The sequence below is a fragment of the Phallusia mammillata genome, chromosome 5, assembly GCF_965637545.1.
Source record: "Phallusia mammillata chromosome 5, kaPhaMamm4.hap1.1, whole genome shotgun sequence".
NCBI classification, from domain to species: Eukaryota; Metazoa; Chordata; class Ascidiacea; order Phlebobranchia; family Ascidiidae; genus Phallusia; species Phallusia mammillata.
The window spans coordinates 3410372-3437631 of NC_137256.1; the positions used below are offsets into that span (position 1 = coordinate 3410372).

The 27260-nt window shown below is 42.1% G+C and overlaps 1 protein-coding gene across 6 annotated transcripts; it reads left to right on the forward strand.

Annotated features, from left to right (window-relative positions):
* On the forward strand, window positions 1-26730 carry LOC145227805 (uncharacterized). Of its 6 annotated transcripts, none has more exons than XM_080092719.1 (21): window positions 1-975; window positions 1191-1510; window positions 1647-1822; window positions 1890-2110; window positions 2175-2332; window positions 2520-2608; window positions 2678-2942; window positions 12095-12406; window positions 12774-12848; window positions 13596-13677; window positions 13817-13989; window positions 14276-14458; window positions 15606-15740; window positions 16400-16525; window positions 16921-19339; window positions 19452-19510; window positions 19661-19845; window positions 20230-20521; window positions 21547-21664; window positions 22577-23032; window positions 24988-26730. In XM_080092719.1, the coding sequence occupies exons 1-21, from the start codon at window positions 297-299 to the stop codon at window positions 25929-25931; spliced, it is 7467 nt and encodes a 2488-aa protein (XP_079948845.1). In that variant the 5' UTR covers window positions 1-296; the 3' UTR covers window positions 25932-26730. The 6 variants fall into 6 exon arrangements, with proteins under 6 accessions (XP_079948845.1, XP_079948848.1, XP_079948846.1 ...); XM_080092722.1 differs by lacking the exon at window positions 22577-23032 and adding an exon at window positions 23305-23514; XM_080092720.1 differs by having other exon boundaries at window positions 16921-19312.
* The last annotated feature ends 530 nt before the right edge of the window (window positions 26731-27260 follow it).

Here is a 27260-nt window from a genome sequence, read left to right on the forward strand (position 1 = left end):
ACAAATTTTTGTTTTAGGTTTATATTTTCGAGGTATCTCGTAGGCATTGCTGCTGCATCTTGTTTACTTTTCTGTTTTTACGGACAAGTAAATGCATCCCAAACATGAATAGGCTTGCTACATACTATTTATCTGGTATAATTTTGTCTTGTAAAGACATAAAATTTACAAACACTGCTTCAGTTGTGTGGATCTGTGGATAACAGATCCCCGTACTATTTCACAAAAAAACTTTAATACAACACTGTGACATCTGGCTAAAGTTCTTCTTTGGATTTGACACTATTTGTGTTTCTATGTACCAAATTGCACCTTTATGCTGTGCCATGAACAAGCAAAATATGGCAAAAAACGAAACACCAACACATCCAAGCTCTATGACAAATCACTACAACGGTCAGTCTTCAAGTGCACATGAACAAGCTGCCGTTTGCAGAGAACCAATCATAACCAATCGACAGGCAAATGTGCAAAACTCACCGATAACAAACCACAAAAATGCAGAAGAGTCAAATGGACTCCAAGAAACAAATGATCAAGCTTTTTCCAATGCCAACTTTCCAGACAGTGAAGAAGGCAAGCCAATGCCCAACAATGTACACAGCTCTGTTGTAGTGTGTGAGAAGACTGTGGACAACACATGTAATGGGGAGTTGCCTGGTGATGAAAGAGAAAAAGATTTAAACACAGTGAAGGATCCATTGACTGATGGCAACGTGCCTGAAGCAAGTTTACTGAAATCAACGATAATCAGTAGTTCCAGTGACAAGACGAAAGATGATGGCAGTACTTCATTAAGTTCAGACAGTTCAAACCTGTTTCACAATTCTTTGTCAGTAAATTCATTAGAAAAAAACTCTGAAAAAGAATCATCAAAAACTGCAGTGCATATTTCAGAAAGTGTTAACAATGAAACAACAAGCTCCAAAAAAGTTACATTTCTTAATGATGTACAGGATGGAAACACTGAACAAGGTGATTCTGTATTATTTGGATGTTAATCAATCTTAGTTTGTGTGTTGTATTTGTTGTTTAATGAGCATGCCAATTAGTAATCGCCTTAAATTAAGTGGCCAGAAAACTTGTCTTCGGATATTGCTATATGCTTGTTGAATAGATAGCAGTTTCCTTATAGACATCTTTGTAGTTAGTCTGCTCTTTAGTTTAATATGTTTTCAATTTGTTCATAGACAATGAGCCAGCAATGACAGTCTCCGAAACAGTTGAAAGCGAAACTACAGTAAATCAGGAAAAACTAACTGATGTCGTTAAAAAATCATCAAATGGTTCCAAGCAACCATCTGTAAATGACCAGATAATGGTCGAATCCAATGCAGATGAACAACCATCCAGCAAAGTTGAAGTTGAAGATGAAGGAAAAGTAATAGGTGAATCACCTGGATCCAGATTCCTAAAGTTTGATATTGAACTGGGAAGAGGAAGCTTTAAAACCGTCTTCAAAGGTTTAGATACTGACACTGGAGTTGCTGTTGCCTGGTGTGAATTACAGGTATTTATTCTGTGTAGAGGCCCTAAATAAAAAACAGGTTTCTTTTTGAAGCCTTGTGCTATGTTTCCTATGTTTTTTTTCAAAGTGCAGTGCTGTCTGCTGTTTAATAAACAATTTATTCTACTGTTTTATGCAGCACCATAAGTTGTCAAAAAATGAAAGGTTACGATTTCGGGAAGAAGCTGAAATGCTTAAAGGTCTTCAACATCCAAACATTGTTCGTTTTTATGATTCATGGGATTACCAATCTCCAAAAGGGAAGAAGTGCATTATTCTGGTCACTGAACTTATGACGTCTGGAACTTTGAAAACGTAAACAAAATAAATCACAAATGCAAAATCTAGTTAATTATATTTTAATGCTGAAATTGTTTTTCAGGTATCTCAAACGATTTAAATCTGTGAAGCCTAAGGTTCTACGCAGCTGGTGTCGGCAGATTTTGAAAGGTTTAAATTTTCTTCACACACGTAATCCACCAATCATTCACAGAGACCTAAAATGCGATAACATTTTCATTACTGGGCCTACAGGCTCTGTGAAAGTTGGTGACTTGGGTTTGGCCACACTGAAAAGGACATCTTTTGCCAAAAGTGTCATAGGTAAGAAATTTTGTTTTTTTGTGTGTGTTAATTTTTTGTTTATCTTTTACTTTGCTATTTAAAGGAACTCCTGAGTTCATGGCTCCTGAAATGTATGAGGAACATTATGATGAAAGTGTAGACGTTTACGCTTTCGGCATGTGCATGCTAGAGATGATCACTGGGGAATACCCATATTCAGAATGCAATAATGCTGGGCAAATTTACAGAAAAGTCACGCAGGTTAGTAATATACTGTTGTCTGATTTATAACATTCCTTTAAATTTACCATTTGTAACAACTTGCAACATTATGTCTAAAGTTCTTGTTTTATTTTTAAGTCATGATTAATCCCTTTGTAAATGTATTTACTCTGATAGTGCATTGTACTGTGTAGCCTGCTAACAATGTTTACTGTATAAATGTTAGGGTGTTCCACCAAACAACTTTGAGAAGGTGCAAGGAGAGGCAGAAAAGCATATCATATCCATTTGCATTAACAAGGACAAAACCCTGAGGTGCAAACTTAGAAAATTAAGATACATTACCCATTTGACCTGCAACTAACCCAGGATACATTAACACAGGTACACCGCACAGCAACTGCTTAATGAACCCTTATTTCGTGAAGTTACTGGTATCAAAGTGGAGTTAGCTGCACCACACAACCAAACTAATGCCACCGATCCTAAATTGGATGATAAAAGCACTGGGGTATCACCAGACACTGTGACTCTACGCCTTGTGGTCGAGGACTCCCAGAAACTCAAGCCAAAGCACAAGAACGACGAGGCAGTGGAATTCGAATTTGATTTAACCAAGGATATCCCAGTGGACGTCGCAAAGGATATGGTAAGTCGTCAATTTCTGGCATTCCCTGCTAAAGTATTTTGGCTGAAATCAGCCTTGCCTGTCTCTGCACAATCACAGAACGGATTCAAAACGTGACAAAGGGCGATTTAATATGTGCGCTGCTGTAGTTTTCCACTGTCATCAGTCTCGACCCAGTGACGTGACCTGCGTGTAATAGCATGCTACCATGTAAATTTGTCTTCATGTGACTGATTTTAACGGCACGCTTCATGGTTTAAGTTGTCGTGGCAGCAATACGACATTGAATGGCAAATCGAACGCCAGACGGAAAGGTTGAATTCGTTTGTCTCTATGTCCCAGTAATTACTTGAGCCCACAGACCCGTGACCCGATGTAGCGCTTGGAAAACGACTTCCAAAATCGGACAATCGCTGCTTGATTTCGCTGGATCCGATTAACTCAGCGACCAAGTCACACATCCGCAATGCCCATGCCACAAGTGACGCCAAACGGGCAAACGCGCCTCACGGGAAAGCCTATTAGGGAGTAACTCACTGGCTTGTCCCGTGATGTATTATTGGCTTAGTCGTGCTGCACTGAATTCACAGTTGTTTTGGTATTGAAGTTTCGACGCTAAATTGCGTTAGAAATTGTTCACACGATTTCCGGAGTGTGTATTATGAAAGGGAGCCGGTCGCCGTCCTTCCACTTAACAGTACAGCAGCGACTGCAACTGTGCACCTTTTGGTTGTGTGCAAATCACGCCCAGTTTTAATGGCAAGAAATATAACACAACGCACGTGATGTGTGTAGCGTCTCAGGACACCCAATTTACCGTTCTAATTAGGCTTAAGGGAGCATACGGCCACCTTATAATTACCTTAACTAACGTCGTTATTTCCCTGGCGCTTTGCCTTTGTTACCTGTCGTAGTGTCATACATAACACAATCTCTTCAAACTTTATGCGAACAAGCGCATTGGGAGTTGGGTAGCCTAACAAGACCCCGACATATAGATTGGTAATACAGTCTCGATAAGGATGTCAAAATTGTTAGATGGTATTGCGTGCGTTTTTGCTGGCCGGAGTTTGGTCAATCAAAAAGCCTTGGACCGTCAATGCCTGTATAAGCGGACGTCGAAATGACGCGCATATCCTGAGAGCAAACGTAGGAAAAGGAAAATAGTAGATTCCGGTGATGCTGCCTTAAACCCTAGTGTCGTGACGTGCGTTTTATGGGGCCTTTGCGTTGGCCTGGATATGATGAGGTCACCTTCACCCGACACTAATCTCAATGGTGACTCACTAGTTGATATGTGGCCCTTTACCAATTTAATGTGAAGTGCTAAAGGGCTTATATATTACGGTAAAGGGTAGTTACAACTATTTGTGTTTAGACGTCCAGTATTCGCATTGTACCCGTTAGTTCGCCAAACCTGACAACAAAACTGTTGCCTAGCAACATCGGTCACGAAGTTCACATTTCATGGTACAAATGCGCAGTTGCTGACGTCGCAAGTTTACTATAGCTTCGCAATAATCTATTATTGGGCAAATAACAAACTGCTTACGTGGATAGCCACTGTGCAGTCATTGGAGGTTCTACTGTTCATTAAACTGTGCTAACACGAGTGTGCCCACAAGTGTAGGCGCGTATGTTGTCAAAAATGGTCGCATGTGCTTCCTCGGCTCGTTACTGTAGTTGAGTGGAATATACGCACTGCATTGCACGGCGTTTTCACTCAGGATGTATGCGTCGTGCGTTTCCATGGCCCGCATGCATGTGTGTTCTCGTTTGCCATTAACGACGAACGCACTACTTGTGCTTTTTAGTGGGCTAATACAGCATGGTAACGGCATGTGAACAATCTGCCCGTTTTTGTCGTGTTTTCCATCCAAGCAGTATGCCTCGAAACTGTGATAAGGATATAATGCCGGGTTGATACAAAAAAAACGTTAAACCAACGCAGAAAAAATGCTGTTATCCCAAGTGATGATACATTCATCAGTGGTTTATGACGTAATGGCGAAGTAGCAACGTAGTTCAAATGCGCGTTAACAAATGAGGTGTTAAGCTATAATTTCAAATTTTCTGCAAGCGATTGTCTTTTTTACCATTACGACCCGCTTTTTACCAGCCAACTCTCTGGCTGCAAAGTTAAGTGTGCGTAACGTTTTGTCATACTAGAGCTCCACCTCTTCGGTGTGACCTCACACTAGAACAAACCAGTACGCATATGTCAAGTGTATGCTCTAACAGTCAAGTGTCATTTTGTCACAAGACTATAATCTAAAATTTTCGGTACAATGGTACTGGAATCTTTTTTTGACTAGGCAATTTTCTCGGCAAGCCCTTTGCAGCAGTGGCTGCTTCCAATTCTAAATAGCAGTATGTTCTGGCCTTACATGGCGCGCACAAGACTATAATCTAAAATTTTCGGTACAATGGTACTGGAATCTTTTTTTGACTAGGCAATTTTCTCGGCAAGCCCTTTGCAGCAGTGGCTGCTTCCAATTCTAAATAGCAGTGTGTTCTGGCCTTACATGGCGCACACACCAGACATGAGTGGAATTTGGGTTTCCTAATTTGTCTTCCGGCAAATCGCCACACGCTCTGCCTGATTGCAGACCTCAATTACAACCAAAACGTTCCGATCATATTTGGTTTCTTCCTAATCTTGCGCGAGGTTAGAAAAAAAACTTGACCAGTCAGTTGAAATTTACCACACTCTAGAACTGTTTCAGGTCAAAGATACCAAATTTAGTTTTTAGGCCTGCAATGCAATTTGGATCAATTTTAAGTTCGGTACATACATAGTAATCCACTTTGAATGCAAACATATACACATGATTTTGCTGAACAAGTCGACTTGCCTCTGATATCAGACTTGACACAAGACACCCGCCGTCATTACATGAAATTATCGCCTCCTTGGCAAAATGAAACGGACTTCAGACTAACGTGTGTGGGTAGAAAGCTAGCGATAGGATTGCGACAGTGGTCAGAAATCATTTCGATAATACGGACATTTGTGCCTCCCTCCGAACTGGATAGACACACATTGCACGTAGGTCGGCGTTTAAACGATTTTAGAGACTTGGGCCTAAAAATGTTGATCTGTTTGCTTTCGACAAACAGCTTCAGGGCTCATGTTGTCTTGTGACGTCATTTGCCGTCAATGCACCCTGTCACGCACGAATGATCAGCGGGAGATGGTCAAATGTATGGGGGTGGTGAATGCAAATCACCACTGCAAAGGAGAGATGCAGCAAGTTTTGATTTTGGCGTTTATACGAGCCGTCAATCGGTTCGGACGAGTTTTATGGTTTCAATCAATCTTGTTTTGTTGCGACTCCACTGAAATTGCCTTGTTTGTAACGTCATTGTTCTGTCTGGCAGGACAAAGCAATAACCTTGTGTGCTGTTAAGTGTTTACTTTTGTAAGTGAATACGCAAATAGTTGTTCATTTTGAGTTTTTATGCAATAACACCTCATTGATTTCTAAGTCATTTAACGACGCCTTAACTCGCTGGTTCTGAAATTCATGTATTGGTTGTCTTGTATAGCGCCTAAATACACATACTCTGCATGTACAATGCGATGGTGGTCAATAATTCATGGTTAGTGGTTGATTCTGCTTACCACAACATTTTTACCGTCTGCAATGACAAAACTCACGTAGGCACAGTTAACCAGGCAGGTTTGACGGTCGAATTTCGTGGTATCCCAAGGTTGTATGTGGAAAAAATCACAGCAACCAATTTTGCGTGCGTCCTTGGCGGCCTCGTCACTGGGATCCGACGTGATTTCGCAATCGACGAAGACCAAACAAACCATTAACTCGCGAAACGGGCACTCGAAAGTGGCGGCCCTGAAATTTCGTAATCCAAATGGGGCCGTGTTGTTTGAATACGCGTTGTGCGTTAAGAGGTGGCGTGGATTGTGTGTTCGTTCGTCCCTGTTTCGTGTAACACGGTCTTGTCAATCTGCTTCTACCAATCGTTGAGTGACTAACAGTTATATCAGTAATGCATCCGGCCTTGTGGTGTCTTGCTAGACTACTGATACACCGAGGTACTCGCGTATATACTCCCAAATCTGCGCATTTTCTTCACTTGTTACGGAGAAGCCCCTACATGCACATTGTTGTTGAATATAGCATCGCTGCTTCCTGTTGCAGATGTCATCAATTATTGAACGACTTAAATCGTGTCCGTCGAGAATAGACGATGCGTTTTCCTGTTCGGAAATCTGCTTACGCACGTTTCAAGTTGATGTGTTGAAATCAGTGGTGGAAACAATAAGTTCCAGCCCTACTCTGTTGCATATGCCATTGGTTCATCATTATAACTTAAAATACTTTTCGTAGCGTTAACCAGGAAAAACCTTGATTCGGTCTTATGTGTGCGTGTTAATCCTCTTACATGAGTTAATCAACTGTACTTTGTGCATATTTGACACCGAAAAAGTCAATGAAATGAGGAACTGCGTCATTACGACGTAAGTGTTTGTTCTGCGCAACACAGCGCAACGTCTTGGTTTGCACACATCGATAACCAACCAAAAAAATCCGCTTTAGCCGCACATCGTCGTGTAACAGTACAACGCTGTTTTGTGTGTATACTTCTCATAGGTTATCAGCAAACAACGAAATATCCCCTCGTATAGCAACCTGTTTCCTAATTTTTGTTGAACGACGAGCTTTAAAGGTCGTATTCTTTGGAAAATTGTGCTAACCGCATGTTTTAATAGGCCGTCCTATTTAAAACTAAGGTAAATGTTAAAGCTGTTATCCGCGTATCGCTGCCCGCCAGGGGATATATCGCTCAAGCATATGTGACTGGCAGTGACGTAATCCGTTTCGCTCAAAGTGTCTTCAGCGAGCCTTTTCAACCAGTTGTGGCTTGGCTCGGTTTAAACATCATATTCTGGGAGTTGTTACGCCTTTTTGCTCAACGCCAAATCCAGACAAAACCAACCAGTGCAGCAAATTCAAGAGGAGCAAACATTGTATTACTTCTTCGGCGCTGAGTTGTTTATTTATGAACTGGTCATGCTTGAGTGCGAAACAGGCGAACTCACTGCTGTTGTGGTCTTCATTGGAAAGTTGCTCGCGCAATGGAACTTCCCAGCTAGTCCAGTGGGCATTGTGTGTGACGTGATTAAGGATACTTAAAAAGCTTTGCAGCGTATTGACGATGATCCGCTCGATCAGCAGTAAAGTGACCAAAACAAACAGGGACATTTTGAATCTGTTTTGGAGCCATCGAACCCTTTTCACTTATTCTTCATACAGGAAACCAACCCAGCCATGTGGTATCTCTAATTTATATTGTTTAATCGTTTTGGGAGTCAATGCCGCAACGATTTTTATTTCCTTAGGTATCAATGGTAAAAGAACCAGTCGCTCGCTGTTTAATGCTTTATTATTACGATCGCAATTTTGCCCGATGGTTTGAAAATTCCTTCTCATAATAGCCCGCAGCAGAACGTTGTCTTGTTGTGAAATCGTAAATTTTTCCCGCTCTGGCTGTTACTTCAGTACAAGGTGTACAAAGACCGGTTGTCGGTTCAGCTAACCTCGTCAGTAAGGAATGTTCAATTCAGCGCTCAAAATTCATGAATGAGTAATAGCGAACCACGCATAAAACATGTCTATGCATAAATCATATGTGTACTAGTTGCCTGTGCGAGCAAACTGCACGCAATCCTGTTAACGGCAACATTTAAGTGCACTCGAATGCGAACCGGATTCAAATGTTTACCGACTGATAAACTCGACTCATTTCGAGCCCTGCGTCTGCGTGGCCAGTAATGACATCATCGGTTTAGAGGACCGAGCTTCTGTTGCCAGAGCTTTTAAAGCAGGGGTGGGCAAACTACGGCCCGCGGGCCGCATGCGGCCCGGCAAAGGAGTTCATGCGGCCCGCCAAATGTTAGTAAATTTTAAAGAGAAAGTTACCGAGTAACGCTGAATATTATTATGAGCACAAACGTAGAGTTCTAAAAATACCGTGGGTGGGACTTGCCGATACCTATACCATGTGCAGTATCTGTACCCGCACCATACTTTGAAACTAAACTCAAATACTTCTTACGTGCTTTAGCCTGCTGTTTTTCTCCCACGTTATTATGCAAACCGTCACTTGACACAATTTCTTCGTTCGATAAAAGTAAATAAAAGTAAAAGCGATTTACGTTTTCAAATACAGCCCACTTTGCACTGTTGACGCCAAAACTTTGGTCACTTTTGTTCAAGTTTAGGTCGTTGAAGTACTTTGCAAACAGACATTAAACACGGTTTAGAATCGTTAACACCGACCTGTACAACACCCAAAGGTTGGTATTAAACACGGCTCGCAATGTTTAATGTTGGCGCAAGGAATTTATTAACAAAAAAACGTGTGTAGCCTATGTTGCAAGAAATGCTTGTTTTTTTGAAACAATAACAATTGTGGCGTTTCAACCAAAGTTTGTACAATCATTGAATTGGCAGCAAACGTATTTGCACTTAACTGAAAATATACTATGTTAATATTTTGGGCTAAATCAGGGGTGCACAACCTGCGGCTGCGGATACGAGTTTGTGCGGCCGTGACCATGCATGTTAAATACATGTACTGGCGGCCGTGACGTAACCAAAACTATTTTGGCAAATAATTTTTCGTGGGACAGATTTCGTGAGACTGGAAAAAAAGATTACCAGTCTAGTAACCATATGCGCCAGGCTTTTTATCCGCGTATTGTGTGCAAACAATGCGAAAAAACAGGCACCACAATCGTCACAATACAGTTTATGACGTCATACAGTTAGCTCGGTTTCAGCTAAACTTATGCATAAGTCAGAAATTATTAATCTGAGCATTTTAGGCGACTTAAAATGGTATATATATATATATGATATAATATAAACCTAATTCTTTGCATCAGATAATAAAAAACAAAAAACAAGCAAGCAATTGGTTGCCGTTGGTGAAATACTATGCGGCCCCATAAGATTATAAACTTTTGAATGCGGCCCTTGCGCTGAAAAGTTTGCCCACCCCTGTTTTAAAGCCTCGACGGTTTGTCACCACAGAGGTCTGAGCCCGCGTCCGCCTCCCGCTTGACTAATCAACCGGAAATTTCCGAGAGCTTTGTTGTCGTAAGTGCACGAGTCTTCTTGGATTTAGATGATGACTTGCCCGCGGCGGCGCACGACCAATATTTCTCAATAATGCTTAGATTTAACTTCTATAAGGGCATCGGCAATAAATTTCATTCATTTCGCCAACTTGCTATTAAAAACACCCATAGGTGTGCTGAAATGTCCAATGAGCGCGAGCTGGACGTCGGGCGATCGATTAAAGCAGCGAGCTTCTCTTGAAATACGCAACGATCGCTAAAGTGCCCCCTCGGATAATAAGTATTTCGCAAGCTCTTCCGTGTCGAGTGTGGGTGCCATGGACAATGTATAATGCATGACGCAACGGCCTGGCGCGCTCGGGTCCAGGACACCTTTGTGTTTTGCTACTACGCGATGACGCTTGAGGCGCTGCGAGCTCTTTGACCCATTTCTACAGAAATCTGTTTACACGATGCTCTTCCCGTTACGCACCGTTGCGCCCGTGGCCATTGCTTTAAATTCAGTCCAGCGCGCTTTACTGTTTTTTTTTATTCACTTGAATTTCACCATAAAGATATGATACAGAATGCCAACATGGTTTAACTATAGCATTATTTCTCTGTAGCACAAATTGTTGGTTATTTTAATGTTTTCTTACGATATCTCGCACTATATTGTGTTAAACTTTGTGCGCGTACACAATTAGACAGTACAGTATATGGGACGGACACACGAAGCAACTGTAAAGGGTAATGGCACACAAGCTAGATTGTTTACCTTGTTTGTTTAATCCTTTAGACGCGTAGGTTAAATTTAAACTTTAAAAACTTCAAGTCTAATTACAAGCACCGCTTAACCTCAAATGCCTGCGTTCAGTTACGACGTATTTAATAAACATTAACCGTGCTAATTTCGCTAGAAGGTTTGCGTATTCCGAACTACGTGGGCAGGCTTAACCGAAACACAACAGCCGAGCTCATTTCTTACCAAAACTGAGCCGTGGATTTGTAATCACAGGCCTGGGTAATTGTTGAGATTGTTTGGCGTGTCGGGCCGCTGTTAATAAGAGGTTGGCAGCGCTGTGATGACTGGATGTGTGGGGTTGGCTCAAGTAATTCGAGTTTACGTAATGGAAAACTTTTGATTTAAGTTGAATCACAGACGCCCGGTCTGAGAAGAGAAACGCACCGATGCCAGTTGCTCCCTTAACATTGAACAAAAGGCTTGACCCGTGTCAAATTGCATTTGGTGTTTCCCGTTGAGTGTAGGCAAGACGAAGGAGCATCACATTTGCATGATTTCAGTCGGAATATTTAATGGGTCATGCCATGCCATCGGATTGAATCATTCTTGTGCCGAATAGACGCTGTCGCTTCGGAGGCTCGTTAGTTCTGTTTTAACCATGTCCCACAATACCATTAGTGCCGCCTTTCAGCACCAAATCATTTCTTTAATTGGCACCAAAAATACTTTACATTTTATTGTGAACGTAGAGAAAGAAGCAAAAGAATAGTTGTGCCTTCCGCTACAACTACGTTTCCTTTAAAAACAGTTTTTACGTCATCCATTCATTTGCTGAACCAACTATTCCTGCCCTGGTCATGTTACAAAAACCCCAAAAGCCGTTGAAAGTTGAAACCCTTGGTTTGGGTTTGAGTTTCTGTTTCTCTGGGCTGCCACCTGCTGAAAAAATGTGTTGGCCTGAACTGTCAGAGACCTTTATGTAAAACAAACTAAGAAACCTATGCAGTAAATAATCGATTTATTGTCAATTTAATAAGTGATCAATTGGGTTTCTTAGAAAACACTTCGAAAATTACATTCCAGCAGATGTGTTAAATGGTCGTTTTGTTTGTCAACTGCCCTTTACACTTCAGTCCAGACAAAAGGTGGTCAATATTTGAGTTTGTTTAATGACGGTGTTCGCATATCACTAGCTTTCTGGTGATTCACTGCCATGTGAAAAAATAGCAGTAAAGTTTTATTCTTTACTGTTTAATATCTGTAGATCTTATATTTGTGGTTTTTCTAAAACTAAATGTAACATACCTGACATTTACAGATGTATTTTTTTTTGTTTTTTAGGTTCAAAATGGATTTCTTCATGATGAAGATGTGAATGTAGTTGCCAAGTCGATCACTGCTTGCTTGTCAAATGTGCAGCGTGAGCGCAGACAAAAACAAGAAGAAAGACCTGACAATACAGAAATCCAGCAACAGCAACAACTTAGCCAATCACAACAGCAACAACAACAACAACAACAACAACAACAACAGCAAATAAACCAGCTTGCACAACAACAAGCTCAAAATGCACACACAACCTATGGCTCAACACAGCAATTTCAACAACAGCAAAATGTTGCCCAGCAATCCATGAAACAGACCATCACAGTTGTAAGTGTGTTTTTGTAATATTACAACCGCTTGCTATTTTATTGCAGTGAATTATTAATTTTTCCTGGAACTCACAGTTTCAAGTGCATATTCAACTGGCAACATGAGGTTTATTATTATTACAGTCCCACTAACTGTACTTAACGCCTTGGTATTTTGGCCATGTTGCCTTATTGGTCATAAATATTTGATGTTGTGGAGGCAACAGCCATGTTCAAATTCTTACCACCATGGCATTTTAGTTTATGTGTTCAAAACATATCAAAAACATGCATTTAATTACATGTTAAGCCATAGTAAAGATGTTTAGGTGGTGTTGGCGTAAAGAATGTGCTTGACTAACACCAGCAATCTTGTTATTGTGCAGCCAAGCAACACCCCGCATGTTCGCTACGTTCAACCGTGGCCGACCAATGCGTACACCCAAATTCCGTATTATCAGGTAGACACAGGCTGGCACATTGCTTTCATTGTTTTCTTTACCTACTTTTAAGTTGGCTTGATACCGTTACCATTGTCAAACTGCTTAAGTTGTGAAAACTTTAAGCACTTAAGTCCCAAGTTTTCATTGACCTGTAATAACCCTTTGAAATGTCCAATTAGGAACCAGCGTTTGTTACTTTTTATTGCCGTTTAAAAAACGCTATTTTAGGCAGCACATTTCTGCAAGCGTTTTAGTTTGGTCTGGTTGCAAATGTAATCACGTTTAATAATCACGTTAACGTCATCACAGAGAATGATTTGACGCGACCCTCAATTATATGTCATTTACAGCGGACGTCCTAACTACGCAAAAACCTAATTGCACTGTCCCTGTGTCAATTGTAGCAGGAACTTTTGCGAAGGATTGTGGTAAAAACGGCAATAAACCGGACGTTTTGTTTTACTCCTAAAACGTCGAGTGTAACAATATATATAGTTTTGGGTATCGGTGTTGACCCTACATTGTCTGGCCATTTATCCTTAACTGCAAGAAAAAAAGAAAACGAGATCAACAACCGCAAAAATTTCATTAGGTCTCATTTTGAGCGTCTTGAAATCAATATGTCGATATGAATTGTTATCTGACTGTTTAGAAAAGCATCATAAACACATAGTATGCTAAAAGGAAGTGTGACCATCCAGTTTGGCTATTACACAAATAAAGTTTGTATTGTAATCATCAGTATTTTGTGTCATCTTTTTGTAGCAACCTGGATATGAATCACAGGCCCGTACAGATGAGATGCCCACTGAATCATCTACTATGTTTGTCCCATCTGCAAATCAAGGCAAGTGGAATTGACAAGTTGACGTGGTCTATCTTCGCAATAATGACGGTGTCTCTGACAACGGCATGACCACTACTATGCAATATTTAAAGATAAACCTATTTGACTCACGTCATATGTAAATTTTATTTTTTTGCAGATGGCCAAACTGTCAATGAGTTGGATCAAGGCAAAGCAACAAACGACGCTTCAGCTAAGGAAAGTACGGCTGGCGCAGAGAGGTCCAAGAAAGAACATAGGGGCGAAAAAAAGAGAAAACCTCCTAAAAACAAAGGTCGTCATGACAACAAGTTCCGGGTTTTACTCTTACAGGTAAAAACTGATCCGTCTGATGTGTGGTTCCCAGCAATAAACACGTAAACAGACTTTACATGGCTTTCCTAGGCCTGTTGTGTTTGTTTGCATATCACACGCGTACAGTATACATCTGCTACATGACCTCTTTGACACTGATAGTTCATGTTGGTCGTGTTCATCATTTTGCCTTGGTATACACACTTCAAAACCGAATTGTAAAGTTTTATCGAACACAATCTTTGTGTTGGTTCGTGCAGGGCGCTGTCTGTGTTGCTAAGGTTTTTTGTTGTTGCCTTTTCAGGTCGAAGGAGTGGACAAAAAAACGAAACATGAAACCGAAAGTTTGTCGGGCGAAGGGAAAGAACTTGAGGCCGAGATTGGTTCCAAGCCTGTCCCAGCAGAGGAGGAAGCTACAACTGACGAAACAGTTCCTGGTGAATCCCAACACTTGTGTATTGAGTGTCAGATTGAAGTACAAGGAAACGTAAGTGCCTCCACCGGCCGTGTTCCTGCCCAACACAATAAAACATACGTTTTCATTTATGTCCGAACACAAAACAGTGGCATATGCCAACTCTTAAACCGTCTTAAATACGAGCAATAAAGATGCTTTCGATTTAACGTATTTGCAAAACGTTTTCCGTAGGAGTTTTGTCGCTTAAGTATCTTTGCTACCAGCAGTGACAAAGAACGGTGTAATAAATGCAAAAATTTGTAATAAATGGTACCTAACTAGTGGGGGAATATGTTTAATTTATAGAGGACCGGATAAATTGCATACCGTTCCAACGGACCTCAAAAACTTTGTTTTTCCTTAAATGAATGGATCGTTTAGCAAATTTTGGCGTCGTAATATGATTAGGTGTTGAAAACAAATACCAATATATCAAAGTTTTCTCATTCAACGTGCAGTTATTTGTGTTTAAAAATTCAATACAAAAATTTAAAGTGGGTCTAAATATCCAGCGGTCCCCTTTTATACACCTTCCGAAGTGAACATAACAACGAAATATAAGCTATCTCAAACTTTGTGGCAAATTTCAAGTCCTGTTTTAAAACTTCAAAAATAAACTACCTGTGTCCCCCTATGAATAGTCAGACAATACTTGGCCACTGGTGATGAGTGCTGTGGTTGTTTGTAGTAGGGACACTTGATGCTAGTTTAAATACTACGCTGCTTTATTACTAGCCTTTAACGGATTGTTAATGGCTAAGCTGATCGCATGCTCAAAAATAGTTCAAATAAACGAACAAATTTTGTGAACAGAAATGAGACCTCCTGTTTAATTGCAAACTAAACACCAGTAATTTAACATTGTTCAATGCACTTGTTAATATAATGGGTATCTTTTGGATTTTTTCGTGTACTTGGGTGGGGTATTGGCGTTTTGGTCATCCCAAATTTGCAAACACCTAAATATTGAAATACCACTAAACAATCTATACTTTTTTATGCTTTTATAAATACGTTAAACAATTCAGGATGTACTGCCAAATTTTACAAAAACTGTCATATGCAATATTTCAAAAAGAAACGAATTTAAAGCACTTTAGTTTGAAACCAAGGATTGAAAAAAAAACTTAGGTCAGCCTTTTCAGCATGTGAAGGCTTCATATTTTTTGGTTTTCAGCTGGAGGGCATTTTCAAAATCGATGTAAACACGGAAACAGCAAACGAAACAGCGGTAAGATTGATCGACTCCGAAAAACTAACTGAGGGCAACAAAGAAATTTTTGTAGAGCAGCTGAATGGGATTTGCAATAGGGTAGGTGCTATTATTGATTACGTTAACTTTGCGCAATATTTTCTGCACAAGACCAACTCCAGCAACATTAGTGCAGCGAAATGCACGAACCTTGCTTGTGAATGTGATTAAAGGCCGATTACAGGGCCGTGTTAAAGCGGAGAACCTGTAAATTGGGGTTAAATGGTTTACAATGTTGATTGTTAGATTTCAAGCATTTACTTAATGGACATAGTAATCTATATTTGGAAACAAAATCAACTCACTCAAAAACTCCAGCTGTTTTGAAATCCGAGCCACTTTCTCTTTTGAAAATGTTGCCTCAACGTTAAAACAATAGTTCCTATTATATACAGCTATGTGTAGTCGACACCCAATCCCATACACTAATGTAAAGTCATTCCGAAAGGTCATCATTGATACACACTGGGTATATTGGCTCGCCGTTGTCACTGGGGTACAGCCTCCATTATACGTTTAACACACTTGTGCAGTAGGTTGAGTGACGATAGCTGAAAGAAGGTTCTAATCACATAGTCAGCTATACTACTAGTTGTAGGGACAGCAACACGCTAATGGTGTCCACTGTGTAGCCTCGTAATGTTACCAGTCCTGTTTTAAAGGCCCTGATTTCTAGTTGAATGGAGGTGGTTAGTATGAAGTGTTGTGAATTTTCTCAGGTGCGCAAGGGTGAATTTGATGGAAAACCGCGGCTGACCATTGTCAAGTTGAACCGCATCGAGGAAAATCAAGTTGAAGTTGAATGTCAACTTACCACCTACAACTTGAAGACTGTTACGTTCAAGGTATTCTGCTTTATATTACCATCTCTTGCTTGTTTGGAATAAATGTTTGGAAATTTTTTTCGCACTTGAATAAATGGCAGAAGTAACGTTCCAAAAAATCTAAACAAAAGCTTCGATGCACATATCTAATTTTTGTTTTTGCTAAACTGCTACTTTAGCAGAAAAGTTTATATTTTTGACCCCTTTCGTGGAGCTAGGAATTATGCTGCTTTTGTCTTGCAACCAGTGCAGCATGTTCGAAACATATGTCATCCAATTTTCAATTGCACAGTAAACTAGGAAGTAGATACCACAAAGACAGGGAATGCATTGTTTTACTACTTATTTTCTGTCGCACAGACTAACATGTATTTCCTTGTTAAAGCCTTTTTAACCCCTACTATTTGTGTCTACAGTTTATTATAGACGAAGACACTCCCTCTGAGATTGCGGACAGCATGAACCAAGCGAACTATCTTAAGGAAAAGCACATGGAGGTTTTTAAAGAGGAAATCAGATTAGTCGTTATCAAAGCGAAGGAACTAATAGTTGCCGGTGTTGTCGACATCGACAAACTCAAGCAGGAAGTCTCCTCCTCCGAAACTCTTCTTCCCCTTAACGACTCCGCATCCACGACGTCTCTTCCCCAACCGGAGGGCGCCAAAGAGCAGGATAGCGCTGCAATTCCTGCTCGACTTGAGGAGATGGGAAGTGAAGTGGATTCAGTTCTTGGTTCTCCGCGTGTTAACCAAACTGGGGACATCACTGCCGAACAGCAGCTGGACTCAGCCATCAGTTCGCCAACCTCCAACTTAAATGGAAAAAACGGTGACGAGGAAGTTACACACATCCCAAGTGACGTCAAACCCACCAGCAGCGCACAAAGTGCCACGGCAATCGCTACCAGCATCGCAGGTTACGCTCTCCATCGCTCGCCAAGTGGATCAAGCGTCGCCAGCATCGGCAGTGTCGGTAGCGCGGCGAGCTCGACAGCGGCGATGATGCCACAGAACAAGCAGGTGGTGTCAGGTGGCAGTGTCACTTCAATGGGAAGCACGAAGAGTCAGAATACATACGGCAAGGAAGCCGACACCATGGTGACTAATACGTTTAGCGGTCAGAAACCAGCGAACCATGTTCAGGGTGCTCCTTACTCTGCTACACACCCGCCTGCAGGAGTCAGCACTCAGTTGTCACAACCGGTTTCACGAGACCCGTTGCTTCACACAGAAAGTGTGGAGATTAGTGAAGATCAGGCCAAGGCCCCGTACAACCCGACCGATACTGTTACAAGTCTTGGTGATTTGGAGACTGGCAGCGAAAGTGGCGGTCATACCAGCAGCGCGGCATCAGACTTGTCAAAAGGTTTGCCTCAACCTGGAGAGCAAAATCCCGCTGAAAACCAGCCCGCGAACACATCTATGACAACTCCTGTAGCCGTCCTTTCGATGGCCCAACCTGTGGTTTTGCCGCAAGCAAATGTTGCTCCCCATAAAGAAAAGCCGAAAGTAATGAACACGAACGATTTGGATAAGCAGCTGACAAGGATATTGTCGCATGCTCAGACCGGTTTCTCGCCGACCGAAGTTGGAGTTGTGCCGATTTTGATTCCCGTGGCCGTTCCAACAACCGGTGGTCAGCTGACTTCCGACAGCCAATCACCGTTTCCCATTCAAGACATTGACCCCTTGTCAGTCATTACCAAGCTCACCGGGTCGAAAAGTTTGAGCAATATGCCAAGCGATAATCCCGAAAATCAATCACAACCCCCTGTGTTGTCCCCGCCTCCTGCCAACCGCGCTACTTCAGAAAGCGAAGTCTTTAATAACTCAGTGGTAAAGACCTCCACAGGTACAGCACGTGAAGGTGAATCCACTGAGACCGCCGATATACACACGAGCGCTGCAACAGCCGGTCACGACGTGGGAAGAATTTCGGACGCTGAGAGTTTGATCGAATCAGTTTCCTCGCAACACTCCGAGCAGACCAAGAAAGAATTACCCGCCGATGAAAGTCACCCAACTAGTGAGACTCAAGCTCAAGACACCAGCGAACCGTCTCGTTTTAGTCGTTTTCAAGTGACGAAAGTTTCTGACATAAATGCCAATGACGTCAGTGAATCTGTCGATGACGTAAGCGCTGGAAAACCGGCGGAAAATGCGCAAAGCCCTCCCTTACAGACCTTAGGCAGATTTCAAGTGTTGCCAACTGTTCTACAAACGGACGACGAAGACTCACCAACGGACGCAGCATCAACAAGCAGCACTCACCGACAACACAGCTTTGATTCTGACAAACAATCGACGCCTGCGAAGATGCCACCAAATTCACAAATCACCAGTGAAGATGCTAACTTTAAGGAAAGCTTCCTCGACACTTCCGAAATATCTGAAAACGCCTTCCCAACGACGACGTTACACCAGCAGCAACAGCAGCTACAACAACATCAACAACAACAACAATTGCAGCAGCAACAGCAGTATTACGACCGCAACGCATTACAGCCCATATACATTGCTCCCTATCCGGAACAAAGTCTCCCGCCCGGCTCTGCCCAACACCAATACAATCAAACTGTGTACGGTTACCCATACTCAAACGGCCCAATGTACCACGATCAGCGAATCGACAACCTGCCCTATGGTCAGTCCCTGCCCCTTCCCCTTCACTTTGCGCAGCAACCTCCCAGACAGATGCCGCCCAACGTGCTGCCCACCGGTGACATCACGAACAAGGAGAGCCAGTCAGAGACAAGCCTCCTGATGCAAACGGGTGCAGCGCTACGCCAGCGGACGTACAGCAATAATAGTGAGAAGAGCATGTCATCATTTGTGGGTGTGTGCCATTTTTTTCGCGAAAACCGCAACTCGGTTTTAAACCAAGAGCTCATTCACTTTACCACGCTTATGGAAGCACAGGTTTTAACATGGTTTATCGTAATTTTCAGGTTCCGACCACGGACTTCCGCAAGACGTACCAACCGACTTGTCTTTACCCAAATCCGCTGTAAGTTTCATTAATCTTTTTTTAGTCGCGTAAACGAGGTTGCATTTTTTGAAGCAGAACATAATACGTGTAAAATAACATAGTCTTTTTGCACTTTTGCAATACTTTGAAACATCCACATGTTTTAATGGTGTGTTTATGACGTCACAGGCACGTGACGCGATGACGCGACATACGTCAACAAGCAGCAAACATTCAAGGTTCGGTGACGATCGGAGGTCGAAGCTTGTACTTGATTCTCCCACCCCTTCACAACACGGTGATCTGAGCGAAGACGAAACGGATGGAGACGGAATGGAAGAAGATGATATCGATTTCAAGGACCTGATGAAACGGTAAAATTGTGAATTATGTAATATTGGTTAAACCAACATGCTGGCTGGCAGTTGTAGATCTTTAAACAAATTTGATTCTGCGTTTTGTGTATAAGTAGGAGATTTTTATAAACATTTGATAGGCGGTAAGCTCAGTTTATCAAATTGTACGAATGACTAAACTAAATGAAAGATTTGCAAAGCGAAATTGTAAACCTTCCAATAACATTCATATTCTGCTTAATAAGCATGAGGCAGCAACTATTCTTAATTAAATCGCATCATGATGCTGTAATATGTGCATGTTGTGCAACATATTGTCAAACATGTTACAAAAATAAATTTGAATCTCCCAGCAACATAGCATATAGAAAACTCCGTTAACCTAAACAACCTTTTCCGCAGCCACCAACGGGAGATTGAGGCGTTGATCCGCAAACACAGACAGCAGCTGGATAAGTTGCGCAAGACCAAGAAACGGCAACGCGTCAAGCAGCAAGCGCAAAAACAACAACAACAACAATTGCAGCAGCAACAAGCCGCCGCGGCAGCTAACGCTTTTCAAGTTCCCGGGCCTAATAACGGTATGGCTCCCATCGAGCAACAGCAGCTACCTTCCCAGTCAACAACGAACTTTGCAGAGAGTGGGAATGGTCGGGCAATGATGGAAGGCATGGTTAATGCTTCAACGTCCCACGTGAGTTTAATGACCCCGACTGATGCAGACGTTACGTGTTATTTGCAGACCGCGAGCGTCCTTCAGTGAGTGTAACAAACACGCCATAAGGAGCTCGGTTTGCAGACTATTAATGCAGTACAGTTACTGAGAGCTCTGCACCAAACGCTCTCAAAAGATATATAGTTGATATATGCAAAAATTTAAACCATACCTATTTCAAACTAGTACAAGTAAAAGCTTATGAAACTTTCAAATGACAGATGAAAACTTGCATTTAAATTTGTTATCGCGTGTAAAAATGTAAAACATTGCAAAAAATTCAACACAGCTTCCTGTGTAAAATAGTCAGGCATTTTTTGACCGGTATAAAATTTTACACACTTGCTTGTTACTTTAAAATGATATTAATGACAATATCCGCTTACATAAACCCGGAAATAATTAGAAATTTCACGAAGCTGAATCACCAACTATGTGCTGGTGCAGAGCACGCCGTACAGACACGCCCACCACTTCCGAATGCCACGCCCCCTTTGCAACGTTGCCAACCAACTCGTGATTGGTGGCTAATTTTCAGTCATTACGTAAAACACGATACATTTCCATTAAACTCTATTTTTTTGCAAAATTTAATGTTTTCGACGGCGTCTTGTTAAGAATCATGTAACATAGTGGTTTCCAACCTGTTTTGACGAATTCCTCCCTTAACAACCCAAAACATTTTAATTCCTTCATAATATACTACATAGTAGATGCTAAACCATATAATTGTATACAAAAACTATTTAAATTTGGATATTTTATCAACTTCACAGGTCGTATTCCCAGGAGTATTTGTTTACAAACCATATAAAAAACGCAACGTAAATTCCTTCCCTCAAGTTTCAAAAATTCCTCCCGGTTGGGAACCACTGGTGTAACAAACTGAAATATCAGCGTATATAAATGCTAACATTCCTTATACTGACGGAATTATTTAGTTTTTAACCATTGTTTAGCCAGTAGTTTGACCAATTTAACATATCAAATCTCTTCTACTTCAGGCAACAGGATCAGTTCCGTCGTCGGAGAAAAACGTTTATTCTCACCATGTTTCGAAACAGGACTCAGTTGAAATGTTGTCATCACGAATTAACAGCCAAGTTGCTGAAAACTCGTCAGGTTGGTGACACAGAATTCTAAAAATATTATGTTACATATCAAAATCAATTCACATGGCAAAGCAAAGTGCTATTGTGATTTATCGCTTTCAACAAATTGTTCTTTGTTAATTTTCTTTTGACAAGCATAACAAACCTAAAGAAGTGTCCAGGAAAATCAATGCCACCTCACATTAAGTTATGCACATACCAATAACATATCTAACTTTCGTACCCGGCTAACAACGGCACTTGTATGTATGTATGCTACCAATGCTTCGTAATACCACGCTAATAATCATGCTGTCGTTTTTTATTCTTTTCGCTTACTACTTCAGACTTTTAGAACAAAGGTAAACCAAGTTCTGTGATCATGTGACGTTTGTGTGGGTAAATCATGGCCTGAACGACCTGAATGTTGTCAATAACTTTTGTTCGTGCGCCACCTCCTGTATTCCTGTGTGTGGTGAGCTATTTTTAGACTGTGCGAAAATGCAGCACAATTTGCATTTAAGAAGCAATTTCCGACAAAATACTTAAAAAACACTTCCCTACCCCAAAGGATTTTGAAGCAACACGTCTCACTTGGTTACAAGAATGTGGCCCAGAAAAAATGAAATTCAAAGTACCTTAAAAACGCATTTTGATTTTTTGGCATATTTTTTAGCATTTGATACTAAACATTTATTTATCCCTAGCTGTGGAAAAGGCACTGTAGTTTAAAAGAATTTTCGGTTGTACACAACTGTTACTCCAAATTGGCTTTTCAGAGTTAAATTAATTCAAGCATTTATCAAGTAATTGTGTTGTGTTTAATACAAAATGCATGGCATTGTTGTTAACAACACAATGCGCCTGCGTTTCGTCGTAGTTGTTTGTTATACCTGCACGATCCCCGTCTCGGTAAGACTCCTAACTTTGTCGCTTGCCAAAGATCGCCCCAAATCGCGAACATCCGACCTGACCCTGGAAGCTTACAGCCGAAGTATCTCAATGCCAGATGAAATACAAGGCCGCTTTAGGGCTGCAAAATCTTGCGACAGTCGGCCTCCGATCAAAGTGATAAACTCTTCCCCTCCTTCGCACAACCCACCGCCTCCTCGCTTCCAAATCGGCGGAGACAACGAGCTCCCAATCCCTCCTCCTCCCAGTCCTCGACGTTGGAGCGAAGTCTCGCTTCATCCCATGCAGCATCCAGTCAACATGAGCGATAAATCTTACTTACTCTCCAACGAGTCGTCAGTTCGCCGCTGGAGCGATGTTTCGTCAGTGTTCAAGACCAACCGCGGGGTTTGGCGAAACCAAAACGCTGGCAACTTTAGAGACGCAACTCCGCTTGATGATTGGGACATCCGTTTTCACCGCACGATGGCACCCGAGGACAGCAACGGTGAAGACTGGTGACGTGGCGACGCTTACTTTTGCTGTGGCACGTGCTGAGTCATTGCAAGTCTTGAACAAAATGCATGCGGAATATCTATGGAATGCGTCTCTTAGTTGTCTGTAGTGAAGCAATCAGTCGAGTGCAATTAATTCCATATTACGCGTGTTATGCGGTGCCATTTAAACGCGCTTTTTTTTGCAGAAGCATATGCTTGGCCTTGCCTATTGCAATCGCCTGCTTATAATAATCTAACCCACAGCGTAATCATTTTCCGACAGGTGGCGATCTTGTTCCGCGTTTTCGCCAGCGAAGGCCGGCGTCGCTGAGGCTTCGGCGGCAATCGGCCGTTCCTGCCCCACCAAGCTTTTCAAGCTCGGGCCCTTCCTTGGAGCAGGGCCCACGCACTGCAGGCTTCAACGACGTGTCTTCGGTGTTTGAGGCGTCGTTTCGAAGTGAGAACATTGGGGCGTATCTCGAGTCGATTCAAGGTGTCCGCCGCACGTAGTTGAGCTTGTTTGCCCGAAAAATACATAACATAACACGGCCAGCAAGTTTGGCGGCCTTTAATTATTCATGGAGTGCTTCGTAGAGACGTTTCATGGAGATGTTTTGCAAGTGGCCGTTTTGTCGCTTGTCAGGGGCCCCGCTTAGCCGATATTCTGTCACATGCAAAATGCCTGTTTGATGACGGGTGCATCTGGCAGTTGATCGGCTTATGACGTAATATCTCAGTGATTTTACTTTTGTGCTGAACAATTCTTCACCCAACAATTTGCCAACGATTAGCTGCATGTCAATTTGTGAACGAAACCCTAGGTTAATTGTTCACTTCGCGTATTACATAGCACTACCTTCGTGGCAATTTCGGCAATTCGACATCTCAATGCAACGCTTAGGCTTTAGTTACGGTGATAGAATAGCGTCAGGTGGTGGTGAACTTCTTTAGTTCAGTCTGTACTACTTTCTTTATCCTTTACCGGACGCTTGTTGTCTTTTCTTCTTTTTATCACCTGATCTATTTTGCTTCTCCGCAGAACACGTCGTGTTTCGGTGAACTCGACTTCACCACTTTATTTTCTTCAGCGGACGAGGTACCTCTTAGCAATGCAAACATCCCAGTGTGTTACCACTTTAACCCATTCAAACCTGGCATTGCTTTACCGTAACATGGATCGCATCGCAATAGCTACAAATGTCCATCTTTCCTTTCAGTCCTTGCTTATCACGGTCGTGCATCTGCGACATCTAACCAATGTCCATCTCTCATCTATTCCCTTCAACCTTCCATGTTTTCAATTATGACTACTCATTGATACGAACCTACGTGTCATGTCCCATGTAACTTATTTGAACAAATTTTTGGTTCCATTTTATAGAAGCCGTTCTGAGTGAATTTTAAGGGCCTTCCGTTTTAACACTGCAGTATTTTCATATCTGAACTTCAACCCAAACTTTGCTATGCGCTTGACTTGACCATCGAACAAATTGCAAGCTACTTTTAAATACAGCCCGAAATTTGCCAAGCAAACCTTCTTGGGATCATATCTAAAGCTTTGGCTCCTTTTGAAAAAAAACACGCATTTTTTTGCTGTATACTAACCCTTGCGAATTTAAGATGCGTGCATGTGCAGTTTGGTAAAACTTTGTCAGTCGTCGCACCAGGACCGAACTACGATGGGAGTTTCGGCCGTCTCCATGCACTTTGCACCCCGCATCATTTCTGTGTAATGTATTTTTGCATGAATATGTTCGCGCCCATTTGTCATCGCATGTTTAGACCGAAAATGTGACTTTGCCATACAGGTGAAGTCCGCCGTGCATGTGCAACTACAATCTCCACACATAGTTTAATTTATCACCATGCCATATTTCACTGTAGTTTTAGCTCTGTTTAAAGGATGGAGTTATGTGTAATCATACATATTGCGCTTTAATCTCAACAATAATGTATTTTTTCGCAGATAACAACAACAAACCTACAGCAGACCCGTCCGGTTCCGTGTATAGCATGTTACCCTCTGCTTACCCCGCCAACCCGCAGCCCGCTGTGCCGGGATTCATGGATGTAAATTCGGGCAACGCAGCGTCTGTTCCCCAGGGCCTCTACCGCTACCCGCAACCGAGCGCCTTCTACAACCCTCGCGAAATTATGGCGAGAAACAATGCGCGAAATGTCCCTGCTCATAATAACACTGCAGCCTGGAGCAGGTCGTATCAGCCGGTACTTGTGCAGCAGCAAGGACAACAACAGCCCACTGCGCACGATTATTCGGTCTCTGCTGCCAATGAGGCTGACCGTGGCCAATATCAGAATCGCCCTGCTGAGCAAAGTGAAGTAAATTCACAACAGCAACAGCAACAGCAACAACAACAACAACAGCAGAGGAATGACAGCGGTTACGAAACGTCACGGACAAACACAACCTCCGGCTCACGTGATTCGCAGCAGAGTGACGTCGGTGCCTCACGTCGTCGTTCGACAGGGGGTGGCGATATGCCTTCACACACCTACCACCAGCCGTACATGATGCCTGTCACTTACATGCCTTATAACGGACCTGGCGGTTTCGCACACACTCCAGTTGTAGTGCCGCCGCAGTGGGCAAACCACTTCATGCGTCAACCGCTCGCTATGTATCCACCAGTGGACGTTTCCGCACTCGCAGCCCACCAACAAGTTCCACAACAACAGCAGCAGCAGCAACAGCGGAACCAAAACGCCCCGCCCAACCTCCCTTACGAACAGCGAGCCCCGATGCAGATGTACAACGACGCTGGGAAGAATCACAATGACTTTGCATTAACAACTCCTCTTCGGGTGAATCGCGTCGCAAAAGATCTGCAGGAGGAGTGGGAGACGATGAGCAACGCGTCAGATCGATCGATGCATCGTCCAGCGATCTAACCACGCCCAGGTCGTCCAATATGTTCCCTTTATGTTACCGTATAGCGTTCCCACATGCTGCTCGTATTGTTGCTGCGCCGGCGATTGTCCACTGAAACAAGTTAACGTGGTATCACGTTTAGTGCGTGTCAGAAGGGGATCTGTTCACCGATTTTAGTCGCTATATGAATTTGTTGACAATAATAAACTAACGCTTGCAGACGTGCTTTTGTTACCCCACCAATCAACTCACAAAACAAAATGCAAACAAGAACGTTTGTGTTTTGTGAAATCGCCATATGAAACTGTGCTACTATTGTGTCGCTATGTTATACATAAGTCGGAAAGCCGCTTCGCTGTCCACCATTCCGATTCAGTTCAGTTGTATTTCGCCATACTTTGCAGCGGAGTGGGCTTTCCAATGACGCGATTTTGATGAAATTGACGTCATCCACCAACTCATTGATCGATATTCGATTCCGAGGCATCACAGGTGCCCGATGGATTGCGTTGAGCCACTTGTACCGCAACATGCCCGCTATATACACGCTTCCTATTTATTCCAATGCACTTGACGGCTTTCAGGCCAAGTGCATTTTACACACACACCTCTCACGCCGTCATTTTGTCATGACGTGGTCTCTAGTTTTAAGGTGGCTTGCTTCTGAATGTGGCGTCGGTGGTTTTCCCTTCTTTTTGTTTTAGTTTCTTTTTCTCTTTTTCCCGGTTGTTTTTCGACCAGTTTCCTGGATAAACAAAAGTATTACGTTCGTTGTTTACTGTTCACAATATAATAAAGTTTACAGAGGTTGCGAATCTGCACCTGCATCAGAAATCCACAAAGGGCCTATCCCGGTTTACGACAAGAAAAATGCCTTGATGACAATTGCGACATAAAAAAAATGTACCAAAACGAATACTTTACTTAAATTCAAATTCAGTGGTAAAAACGAGTTTTTTCAATACTGTCTTTTTTTGTAGGTTTAGTAGACTATAAAAAACAAATTTGTAACTTAGATATGCTGTTTTAGTTCAACTTGTTAGCAATTAACTAAAAGCAGGGGATGATTACCCATGACTAATGCACTATTGAAAAGTGTAGCCCGTGATTGTGGTAAAGTAAGCCCTGTAACAACGATCTCAGTGTTTAAAATTTGAAAACTGTTATTTCAAAGGAATTCTAGAAAAACGCGTTATTTTCGGCAAAATTGTCAATGATTGTAGAACTTAAAAATTTTGCTTTGTAAGAAGTGACAGAGATACAGTAGATTATGATAAAAGACAGTCAATATTAATCTTTATAATCTTGCGAAAAAACTGTGACGCATATGTGTTTTATAAATGAGAACA